The sequence below is a fragment of the Microcaecilia unicolor genome, chromosome 4 (assembly GCF_901765095.1).
Source record: "Microcaecilia unicolor chromosome 4, aMicUni1.1, whole genome shotgun sequence".
Classification (NCBI taxonomy): Eukaryota; Metazoa; Chordata; class Amphibia; order Gymnophiona; family Siphonopidae; genus Microcaecilia; species Microcaecilia unicolor.
Window position 1 is genome coordinate 155,119,851 of NC_044034.1, and position 12,327 is coordinate 155,132,177.

The following is a 12,327-nucleotide window of genomic DNA, read 5'->3' on the forward strand; positions in this document are numbered from 1 at the left end:
AAATGCATGTGCCCTGAAAGGGGCCACGTTTATTGTGGAAATTGGGCCTGCAATGGACATGAGTGTCACCCAAGCATGTAGGATGTATTCTGGAGCCAATATTCAGCCATGGGAGGCAGGCTGGCTAAGTCTTGTGGTCAGCACTGAGCCCTCATTTTCAATGCCGGGCTGTTTCCGGTGACCAGCATTAAATATGCAAGGTTTTTTGTCTATTATAAACTAACCAGCTAAGGCCCCCTTTTATCAAGCGACAGTAGTGGCTGCTGGTGTGGTATTGCCAACAAAGCTCATTCAATTGAATGTGCTCAGTTGGCATTGCCGCACGGCTTGATAAAAGGGGGCCTAAATTAATATTTAGCACTGGCCGGTGAATTTTATAGCAGCCAAAGATAGGCCTGTTATTTTGGTGGCCCAATATGGCTGCCTAACTTGGCCAGCAAAGCATTGAATATTCGCAGACAGTTGGTTATATCAGGTGATATAACCAGTTAGCCACTATGCATTGACCACGAAGATTCAGCGGGAGATAACCAACTATCTCCCGCTGAATATTCGCAGATAGCCGATTAAATGTTATTTGACCATCCAGGAGCCATTCCTGGCTGGTTAAATAGCGCTGAATATCAGCAGGATTCTATAAATATTGCATGCACAGATGGTGTGTAAAAGACAAGCCTAAGTTTACTCCTCAATAATTAGTACCTAAGTGGTGGAGAAGATGTCCCTTTTGATCTGGAACTTTGGTTGGTGCATTGTTCTACTGGTTGACGTCTCCAGTGAATGGTCAGGCCTTGGTCTTCCTCTAACTAGCTACCTCTCTGCCCTCTTCTAAACCTCTACAGGATAGTTCCATTACGCTCCATTTTGCTCCTTTCTACCAAACACCTTCTCCAACCTTCTAAACAGCGTTCTTCTTCCTCAGCACCTCCACCCCATCTCTATGTGCAACAGACAGTGTGTGTATTTGTGCATTTGGGAGTGCCTGTCTGTGTGTCTGTTATTGGCTGTGTCTGTTCAACCACACTCGGGCGTGCATGTGTGTGTGGTAGTCTTGCCCAACAGTCTGTGATGGTCACAGGTGTCAGCAATCGTGTGGGTACAAGCTTGAGTAGAAGCAGAGTGGTGCTCCTGTGGGCCCTTGCTTGCAGGAGAAAAAATCAATAAAGAAGAAGAAAAACCCCTGTGCAGAAGGTATAGAGGCCATGAAACTGTTTCATGGACATGACAGTGGAGCAGTGCATTTGCAGGTTCAGGTTTGATAAAGAGACTGTAGTATGCCACTGGCAATCATACATGCTCCACAACCAACCAGCGGATACCAGAACCAAAAGAACCAATGGAGGCAAACCCTGACAGTGAGGATGAGGGAGAGGCCGTGCACCCAAGCGATCTAATGCCTGCATAGGCCCACCAGCATCCAATGGCTGCAAGGAATGAACTGACCCAGACTCATTTCTTGTGCGTAAGTGAACAGTTTAATTCAAGTGTCCAGGTGTATTTAAGGTATATAACAGTGCTCATATACCCTCCAAAAACACCTTCCCCTCCCCACACTGGTGTCTCATAGCATACATGTGCATGCAATTGCCCTATTACCGCCACTCTCCCTCTGACCCTTGCACATTTCCAACACCCCTCCAGATCCCTAGCTCTTTCCCCTGCTACAACCACACTTTGGGGAGATGACAGCTGGCACGTGCTGTAATGTAGAGGCTGTCATGGGTCAGAGGGCTCACCAGAAGAGCCTGGTCCACCTTGCCATACCCCATAGTCATGCCTGACCTCCTCATGGAGCTTGCAGAAAATCAGACACTGATGGCTCAAACCGAAGTAGCTGGGGGTGCAAGAAGGCCAGGGATATGGTTCAGGGTCTGGAGCTCACGTCCAATGTTACTTCATTTATGAGGCTACTCACTTTAAATCCTAATCAACCCACTTCCTGCTCCACAGTGGTTCTCAGACCCTGAACATCCACATGAAGGCCACTGACCTCTGCCCTGAGCAGGTTGTCTTGCTGATAATGTCTTGAGCTATTTCTAAGATGATGTTATCTTACTAGGTTACTATATGTTACTCAGGTTTTCTGATGTTATGAGCTGCTGTGACCTCTGGGCCACTGGAAGTCCTCTGATGGATCCCCTGCAATGTCCTCCTCACTCTCCACCTTCTTCTCTGGAGGGCATTACCTCAAGCTTTTCTGCATTAATGCACCTTCCTTGATCTCTTCAGAGTGGTTGTCCTTCCTCTTCAGGCTCTTTTGCAGAGCCCACAGGTGGCAATTTCTCCTGGACATGGATATCACAGTATTGAGTTGATGTTCTCCATTAACTGCTGGCCACTGGAACATTGGAGGGACTGGCCTGTTCATCCCTGCTGCCCTCTTCCACTGCCTGATAAGCCACTGTAGCATCTGTAGGATGGACCAACATGAGCCATGGACTGAACAGAGACTTTAAGGTGTGTTGTCCCATAGATACTCAAGAACTGGCAGGAGTTGTATACTATAAGAGGCAAGTGCTAGAGTAAACAAACTGTGGGCAAACCAAAGAAAAAACCTTATGCCATAGTATCTATTTGCCAAGGACATGTCACTCTTGTCTCAAATATATAGCAGCTGGTACCGAGGCTATGACATTTGAGCCACATATATCGTACATGCAAAGTCTGTGTCTTGTGAGGAAGTGCCTGTGGCACACCTCATTTCCCCTTCATTGCTTATTGTTAATTGTTTATCTATTTATATTTATTTATTTATGTATTTATCTTTAGATTCTGCTTTTAACCAACATGGATTACAACTCACATTCATAGTTCAACCAAGGCATAAAATAGTCAGTGTAAAATAAAATAAATAAATATTATTCACAATAAAACCAAGCTACCACCAGTAAAATGAGATCAAATAATATATCCAAAACAATATAAACAAGTTGGTGGATGACAGGATCTTCACATCCTATAATGCCCACATTTGTCTCCCTACTGTCCAGTTATAGATCATATCCCAGCCAGTGACACACATTCCATAATTCCTTAAGACACATCTTCCCAAGATCTAAGACTAGGAAGCCTAGGTAGGGGTGTAGCCCAAATGAAGGAGGGAACAGCTTTAGAGCAACATGTCAGAGAGGCCCCAGGAACGGCCCTGTCAGTGATAGCTGAGGGACTGCTGAAATGAAATTGTAGCACTACAGTTTGCAAGGTAAGACAGGCTTCTTTTTATAATAGCAGAGACTGCTTCGAGAACCATATGTGGCTGAACTGGAAGACCTGTTAGAGAGCACATCTCTGTTGTGCTTGGATTAAAATAGTATTTGGATTGACCCAACAATATGCATACAGGATGTATTTAGTTGTCTTTAGACTGTGGTTTGGCTATGTGTTAAAGGGTCAGAGCCCCTACGCTCATGTAATCACAGTCGTGTATACTTGCTGTTGGTATCCTGCCACACAGAAAGGATTGTAAGTTATTGAGCCACTGTGAGACCTATCCCTGACAGAGAGTGAAGGGACTGAGGTGGAAAAGGTGAGCAGTACATGCAATTAAGGATATGTGAAATGGCTTCTAAAGACAGGTGTAACCTGATTAGATTGTAAGCTCTTTTAAGCAGGGACTGTCTCTTATATGTTCAGTGAACAGTGCTGCATACATCTAGTAGCATTATAGAAATGATAAGTAGTAGTAGTAGTAGTAGTCTTTGGGATTCCGGAATCTTGCTACGCTTTGGGATTCTGCATGGAATCTTGCTATTCGTTGGGATTTCAGAATCTTGCTACTCTTTTGTCCTTATCCCTTATTTGGCCTGTTTGTCTGTCCTGATTAGATTGTCATGCAGGGGACTGTCTCTTACATGTTCAGTGTACAGAGCTGCATACGTCTAGCAGCGCTATAGAAATAAGTAGAAGTCTTTGGGATTCCGGAATCTTGCTACTCTTTGGGATTCTGCACAGAATGTGGTTATTCTTTGGGATTCTGGAATCTTGCTACTCTTTGTCCTTATCCCTTATTTATTTGTCTGTTTGTCTGTCTTGATTAGATTGTAAGCTCTGTCAGCAGCTATAGAAATGATAAGTAGTAGTAGTAATAGTAGTGTAGAAGTGCAAACTTTAGCTGTGAAAGTGCTAGCAGGCTGCCTAAGAGCTATTCTGTAATGACGCATGTAACTGGCATAGCATGTAAATGCAATGGGGCCGTACACATCCTGATAATTATTCAAATAGTATGCTCAGAATTGCTGCTATCTGGATAAATTGTGTCCCTACCTCACCTCTCCCCCTGACTGCCTCGACACTACCCAGATAGTGCCAAGGTGATCTGTATTTATTTATTGGGATTTATTAATCGCCTTAATGAAGAGATTCACCCAAGGCTGTATACAGCAGGTCAGTTTAACTTAAAACCTACATTTTGTTAACAGCATAACAATAGTAAAATGACCAAATATAAACATAAATACAATAAATGAGATAAACTTGGAAACAGCAAATTAAAACCTAATAATAGGACTAAAATGAAACAGTATCAAAAATATACACTTTAACAACACTCAAATTTAAATAACAAAGATATAGTATATGTCAGCATAATACTAGTGAAACATCTAATAAGCCCGCATTAGAACATTCAAATAACAGAGATACGATGCTAATGCTTTTCTACAATACAGCTGTAAAGATATATAGCAACACTATCCAGATAGAGCCCCTAAATATTTGTCTCAGCAGCATTTATCTGGGTAGTTGATACATGAGGCAATGTAGGGTGGGATGATTTGTCCAAGGCCACAAGGAACATCAGCAGATTTGAACCCTGGTTGTATGCCAGGTAAGTTGCAAAAATGAATAGTGTAAAAGTCATGTATTTGGGATTGGGGATTTTATTTGGGTTGTGATCTTCTGGTATGAGTGATTGTTTACTTTTCTGTCATACTGTGCTGTTCTTTTCTTATATATATATATGTGTGTGTGTGTGTGTGTGTGTGGTGTGTGTGTGTGTGTGGTGTGTGTGTGTGTGTGTGTGTGTGTGTGTGTGTGTGGTGTGTGTGTAATTTTAGATTGTAAACCAGTCTGACTCAGTGGGCGTAGCCAGAAGTCAATTTTTGGGTGGGCCAACAGGTTGGATGGGTGGGCACTAGACAGTGGTGTGCTGGTAAATGTTTAACAGGCTCTCTCCCTGGTCCACCTCTGCGCCCCCCCCCCCCCCCCCCCCCCCCCCCCGTCCACCTGTGCACCTTCCCTCAAAATTGCAGAGCTGGCTATAGCCAGGGAGAGAGCCTGGGGGTGGGGGAGGCAATGCATTACTCTCTCCAAGAAAAAAAAAACATTAAATGATCCCAGGTTCCAATCTAATTCATGTTTAATGTGGGATAAAATGCCATAAATAAGTAAATAAATATAAACTTTTAATGTTGAGCACCTGATTCTCAAAGTGGACGTGTTCCAATCATTATAATGAAAATAAAATTATTTTTTTCTACCTTTGCTGTCTGGTGACTTTGTTTTTCTGATCATACTGGCCCAGTATCTGATTCTGCTGCTATCTGTCCTCTTTACTACTCCGTTTCCAGGGCTTCCTTTCCATTTATTTCTTTACTTTCCGCCTTTCTTCTTCATTTCTTGCTCTGGTCCTCCGGTAGACTTGACTGTCCAGTGGATCCAGCTTCTGCCTATTTTCTTCATCCATGTGCAATTTTCTCCTCTCTTCCTTTTCCCTCATCTCATCTCCTTCCTCACTCTTTCCTTTTTCTTCTATCCATGTGCAGCATTTCCCTCTCTCCCTTCCCTCCTTCCATCCATGTCCAGCAACCCTCTTCTGCCCCCTGCCCTCCCCTCCATCCACCCATGTCCAGCAACCTTCCTCTCTCCTCTTCCCTCCCTCCATCCACCCATGTCAGCAACTCTCCTCTCCCCTCCATCCATCCATACCCAGCAATTCTCTTCTCTCCCCTCCCCCTATCCATCCATCCCAGCAATTCTGTTCTTGCCCCTGTCCCCTCCATCCATCCATTCCAGCAATCCCTCCTCTCTCCCCTGCCCCCCACCTCCATCCATCCATCCCCAGCAATTCTCCTCTCCCCTGCCCCCACCTCCATCCATCCATCATCCCCAGCAATTCTCCTCTCTCCCCTGACTCCCACCTCCATCCATCCTTCCCCCAGCAATTTTCCTCTCTCCCCTGCCCCCACCTCATCCATCCATCATCCCCAGCAATTCTCCTCTCTCCCTGACCCCACCTCCCTCCATCCATCCATCATCCCCAGCAATTCTCCTCTCTCCCCTGACCCCCACCTCCATCCATCCATCCATCATCCCCAGCAATTCTCCTCTCACCCCTGCCCCCCACCTCCATCCATCCATCATCCCCAGCAATTCTCCTCTCTCCCCTGACCCCCCACCTCCATCCATCCATCATCCCAGCAATTCTCCTCTCACCCCTGCCCCCCACCTCCATCCATCCATCATCCCCAGCAATTCTCCTCTCTCACCCTGACCCCCACCTCCATCCATCCATCCCGTGACTCTCCTCTCTCCCCTCCCCTCCCGCTCCCATCATGTGTCCAGCGATTCTCCTTCACCCCCATGCATCCTTCCCTCCCATTCCACCTGCCCGCCCTCTCTCGGACGGCAGCGCTTCCAGCGCTGCCTACCGCCGCCCGACCACGATCTACCTCCTCCCTCTGTCTCACTCTCAACAGCAGCGGTAGCGATTCAAACACGCTACCCCCTGCTTCTAACCCGGAAGCGTTTCCGGGTTAGAGGCAGGATGCAGCGTGTTTGAATCGCGATGCTACCAGCTGCTGTTGAGACAGAGTGAGGAGGTAGATCGTTGGCGGCGGTAAGCAGCGTCTGGGAAGCACTGCCACCAGAGAGAAGGAGGCAGATGCAGGATCAGCGCGCCCTGCTCCCTCCGCTCCGCTGCTGGGTGGGCCTGAACCCAAACTGGGTGGGCCTAGGCCCATCCAGGCCCACCCGTGGCTACGCCCCTGGTCTGACTTAAGTGGAGGAGTAGCCTAGTGGTTAATACAGCAGACCTTGATCCTGAGGAACTGAATTCAATTCCCACTTCAGCTCCTTGTGACTCTAAGCAAGTCACTTAGCCCTCTATTGCCCCAGGTACAAATAAGTACATGTATATCCTATGTAAACTGCTCTGAAGGTAGTTGCAAAAACCACAGAAAGGCAGTATATCAAGTCCAATCCCCTCCCCCTTAGAAGAGTGGTTGTTTGAATCTTTTTAAACTATTAAAGATGCTTTGTAAATCTATTCTGTCCAACCTAGGGTGCTATGCATATTTTTCACTGCTCACATAATATAAGCTGCTGAGATAGCTGAGGCACTAGCTGACAAAGCAAACCAGCAGAACTGAGCCCTGATTGAAGCACTCAGTTGTATTCCAGCTGAGAGGACCACTGAATGTAGGCTTGCAAAACGTGGGCCTCTATATGAGGATCTACCATATAGAGCTAAAGGAACAGGTGTTCTAGATTTTTAAGATCACTTTTTGAATCCAGTTGCTCTGAGTTTTCCCCCCTTCCCCCCCCCCCCCCCCCCTTTTATATGGCTGCAAGGGGAAACACACTGAATATTTATTTATTATTGGGATTTATTAACCATTTTTATGAAGAGATTCTCCAAGGCATTGTATAGCAGGTACAGCTTGACTTAAAACTTACAATTTTGTTAACAACATAGCAATAGTAAAATGACAAAACATAAGCATAAATCAGTGAGGTAAACCTGGAGATGGCAAATTGAACGCCAGTGATAGAATTACCATGAAACAGTATCAGAAATATACATATTTAACAGCACTGTAGAACAATCTAACAGAAATATGATAACAGTGACAGAATATGAATGATACCATAATAGACAGGCATGGAGGAACATTCATATAACATAGATATGACACCCACAATGTCAACACAATACAAATGAAGCAGCTTAATAGGCAGCTGAGGGGGTAAGTGCAGTTGAGATGTAGAACTGCTACATATATGTTATTGGGATAAACAGATGAGTGGCTAAACTGAAGGCAAATTATATGTACAGTTAACTAATATATAAAGAAACAGTCTAAGGTGCAGTGTTTGCAGTAAGCTAGTCCAGGTGCAGAGTGTGTGGATAGTTATTTGCCACATGTATTAAAGGCTTGAGAGAAGAGACAGGCTTTTACCTTGTTTCCTAAAGTAAAGGTAGTCTAGAGTTCAGCATAGCCTTTCTGGGAGCGAGTTTGAGTGTGAGGGCTTCTCCTGAGAGGGCGTTCTGGCAGGTGTTGATGAGGTACAGATAGTGATGCTGCTTGAGAGAGGACCTTAGAGGCTTCAAAGGTGTATAAGTACTCTGGACAATTTTTGTCTGAGGGCCTTGAATAGCAAACATAGAGTTTTAAATTTGACCCTGTAAGGTACTGGCAGCCAGTAAAGGTTTTGCAGCAAGGGTATGATGTGGTCATGTCACTTGCAGCCCTCTATGAGTTGTACTGCAGTATTCTGAATTAGATAGAGCTGGTACAAACTCTTTTTAGCCTAATCAATGTACAGGGCAATACAGTAGGTCCAGCCCGATGTTATCACAGCATGGACCACGTGGTCAGACTCATCTTTTCACTATATGAACAGAGGGATTTGATAGTTGCCGCATCTCAAAAAAGATAATGAAGGGCATAATCAAACGCGAACGCCCATCTCCATGGGCATCTATGTCCGAAAATGGGTACATGAAGAAGCAGGACAGACCATATTTTCGAAAAAAATGGGCGGTCCATCTTTTGTTTCGAAAATACGGTTTGGACGGACCAAATGCCCATGGATTTGGTCCTTTCTGAGCTGGGCGTTTTTTTTTTGGGTTTTTTTTTTTTGCGATAATGGAAAATATCCCAGCTCAGAAACGTCCTAATCCAAGCCATTTGGTCGTGGGAGGGACAAATGTATAACACTGCCATAGCTCTTAGGGGTTGAAGGGGGCAACTACATGTGGGTACAGTGGGTTTCAGAGGTCTCCCATTTACCACCACAAGTGGTACAGGTGGAGGGGGGGGGGGGGGGGTTGGGCCTGGGTCTGCCCTGCCTGAGTGCACTGCAGTACCCACTAAAAAGTGCTCCAGGGACAGGACTTGTTGCTGCTGTATAACCTTGGCACAGCAGTTCACACCTGAAGACTAATCTCGCTGAAAACGTCCTTTATTTGAATAAGCACCTTTACTCACAGTTAACTGCAGATCACAGGTTGTGCCCCACTGGCAACGAGTCTCGCTAGTACTGAGATTAGCAGTAGGTCCCAGCTGGCAGAATGCTGTACAATGCCCTCTTTCAGCAACGTTCAAGGTAAGACACTAAGTGCTGTAACATGGCTAACACATGACCGGGATCTAAAAATGTCTTACAAACATGGCCATTACCTCATGGACTACCGGAAACACAACAGGGCACACTCTGGCCCAGTAAGCAGAGGGAAAAGCACCATGGGAGTAGAGCCTACCAACTACCAACATCGTGAGCATTGAACACAAGCTAGTGGAATCACGGAGCCCAATACCCTACACTCACCACAATGCATTGCTGATGTGACTCTGCAGTGCCCTTAACAGAAAAGGTGTCACACTCACCCGAGAGCCACATCAGAACCAGGGAAAGGCTGTCAGAGGATAGAACACATTCTGCTGTCATGGAGGTGGGTACGGAATTTGAGGCTGGCATACAGGCTGGCAAAAAAGTTTGTAAAGTGGGTTTCTTTTGGTGGGAGGGGGTTAGTGACCATTGGGGGAGTCAGGGCAGGTGAACCCCGATTCTCTCCAGTGGTCATCTGGTCAGTTGGGACACTTTTTTGGGACTTGTTCGTGAAAAAAAAGGGTCCAAAAAAAGTGACCCAAAATAGCGGTAAAACCGCCTTTTTTCGATTATCACCTAAAGACGCCCATCTCTGCTTGGCCAATAACCACGCCCCAGTCCCACCTTCACCACACCTCTGATACGCCCCCATCAACTTTATTCATTCCCGCGACGGAGTGCAGTTGAAGACGCCCAAAATCAGCTTTCGATTATACTGATTTGAGCACCCACGAGAGAAAGACATCCATCTCCCGATTTAGGTCAGAATATAGGCGTTTTTCTCTTTCGATTATAAGGTGGATAGTGGAATTAGAAAAGGTACAGAGAAGGGAGATGAAAATTATAAGGGCATGGGACGACTTCCCTATGAGGAACAGCTGAAGCAGCTAGGGCTCTTCAGCTTGGAGAAGAGATGGCTGAGGGGAGATATGATAGAGGTGTAAAATACTGAGTTGAGTGGAACAGGTAGATGTGAATCACTTGTTTACTCTTTCCAAAATTCTAGGATTAGGGGGCATGCAATGAAACTACTATCCCTCTTCTGTTATTTGACACCCGTGATCACCCCAGTACCAAGTTTTATTTATTTATTTATTTTTGTTACATTTGTATCCCACATTTCCCACCATTTGCAGGCTCAATGTGGTTTGCATTGTACCGTAGAGGCGTTCGCCATCTCCGGTAGAGATACAGATACAAAGAGTTGTTGTAGTCAATTAAGGTTCATGTGTTATAGACACATTAGGAATTGTAGAGAGGAAGAGTTATGCAGAGTCTATAACAAGATATGGTTTCGTTGTGTTGTAGGGTTTAGGTGCTTAGGTTGGGTTGGTAGGGTATGCCTTTTTGAACAGGTTGATTTTTAGTGATTTCCGGAAGTTTAGGTGGTGGTACGTTGTTTTCACAGCTTTTGGTAATGCGTTCCACAATTGTGTGCTTATGTAGGAGAAGCTAGATGCTTAGGGATACTATTAGACTCTGGTCTCACTTTTGAGCCACAAGTCTCTGCATTAAGTAAATCACAGTTTTTTTTCTTTTACATCAATTGCGATCGGTTTGGCTTTTCTTTGACCATGATTCTTTCACTCCTTAATTATTTCTCTCTTTATAACAACTGGATTATTGCAATATCATTTACTTAGGTATTTCTAAATCCCTGCTTGCAAGACTCCAGGCACTACAGAACAGCTATTCGTCTTCTTTGTCACTACCATAAATTTGACCATATCACACCTGCTTTACGCGATCATCACTGGCTACCCGTTTCCTACCGTATCAAGTTCAAAGCACTACTATTGGGTTTTAAGGTCATTCCGTCAAGGCTCACCACACATACCTATCTTCACTGATAATCCCATATTCACCCGTAAGGATTCTTCGTGCAATAAATGGTCATTGAATGGTTCTGCCAGGACCTCGCTTTGCATATCTTGAAAGTTACTCATGCAGAGTGCTTTTTTTTCTTTATTGCTCCTCATCTGTGGAATTCTTTACCTTTACCCTGCATGGGAAATCAACTAAAGACTTTAAATCACTGTTGAAGACAGTTTTTTTTTCAACAGGCATTACAGGTGTGATTGAGGCATATTGGGTCTGCAGTGTCTGGAAGGAAAGTAAAAAGAAATGAAATGCACAGTTGTGTGTTTGATATATGTCTCTTTTATTAATGCGTGTATTATCTTTCCTGTCAAAAAATTATGTAGTTCTTTCTTTTAATTTAATGTAAACCGCTTTGCTCTGCTTGTCAGTTAACGGCGGTATATCAAGTCAGAAAGAAAGAAAGAAATTTTAAACGAATCAGAGAAAATATTTCTTCACTCAAAGAGTAATTAAACTCTGAAATCGTTTGCCAGGGAACTTGGTAAAACAAACTGTTAGCTTAACAGGGTTTAAAAAAGATTTGGATAATTTCCTAAATAAAAGTCCATAAACCATTATTAAGATGGACTAGGGGAAAATCCATTGCATATTCTAGGATAAGCAGCATACAATCTGTTTTTGCTGTTATGGGCTCTTGCCAGGTTCTTGTGACCTGGATTGGCCACTGTTGGAAACAGGATACTGGGCTACAATGCTTTATGTTCTTTATGTTCTCATGTTCTTAATTGTTTTGTTTGAATTTTCAGGGTCTGTGTAAGTGATGAGTCAGAGGTCCTTTTTTAGTTACTAGTTAGGTGGTTAAATGACCATATATCTGAAAAAGATACAGTTGCATACTCTGAGTTTTATGTACCAGAAAGATGTATATTTATTAAAACATATTTTCATATCTTGCCAACAGGGACCTCATCCGATAGACCCCCTTTAGGACCAGGTCTTGGACAGAAGCACCATACCAGAAGGAAACCAACCCCTTCTAAATCAGATACTGGGGAAGATCACAGAAATTGATGATTTATGACCTTTTGATTCACTAACTACTCAAGCCCTTGATCACTCTGAATCTGACACTGACACTGCAACAGATGGATATTCTCGCAATAGAATCAGACTGTT

General features: G+C 44.3%; 1 protein-coding gene across 1 annotated transcript in view; it reads left to right on the plus strand.

Annotated features, from left to right (window-relative positions):
* Positions 1–12,327, plus strand: part of CD44 (CD44 molecule (Indian blood group)) — a 132,327-nt gene that overhangs the window by 78,099 nt on the left and 41,901 nt on the right. The window contains 1 exon segment of the mRNA XM_030202432.1: positions 12,114–12,134. Coding sequence (XP_030058292.1) covers positions 12,114–12,134 — 21 coding nt within the window.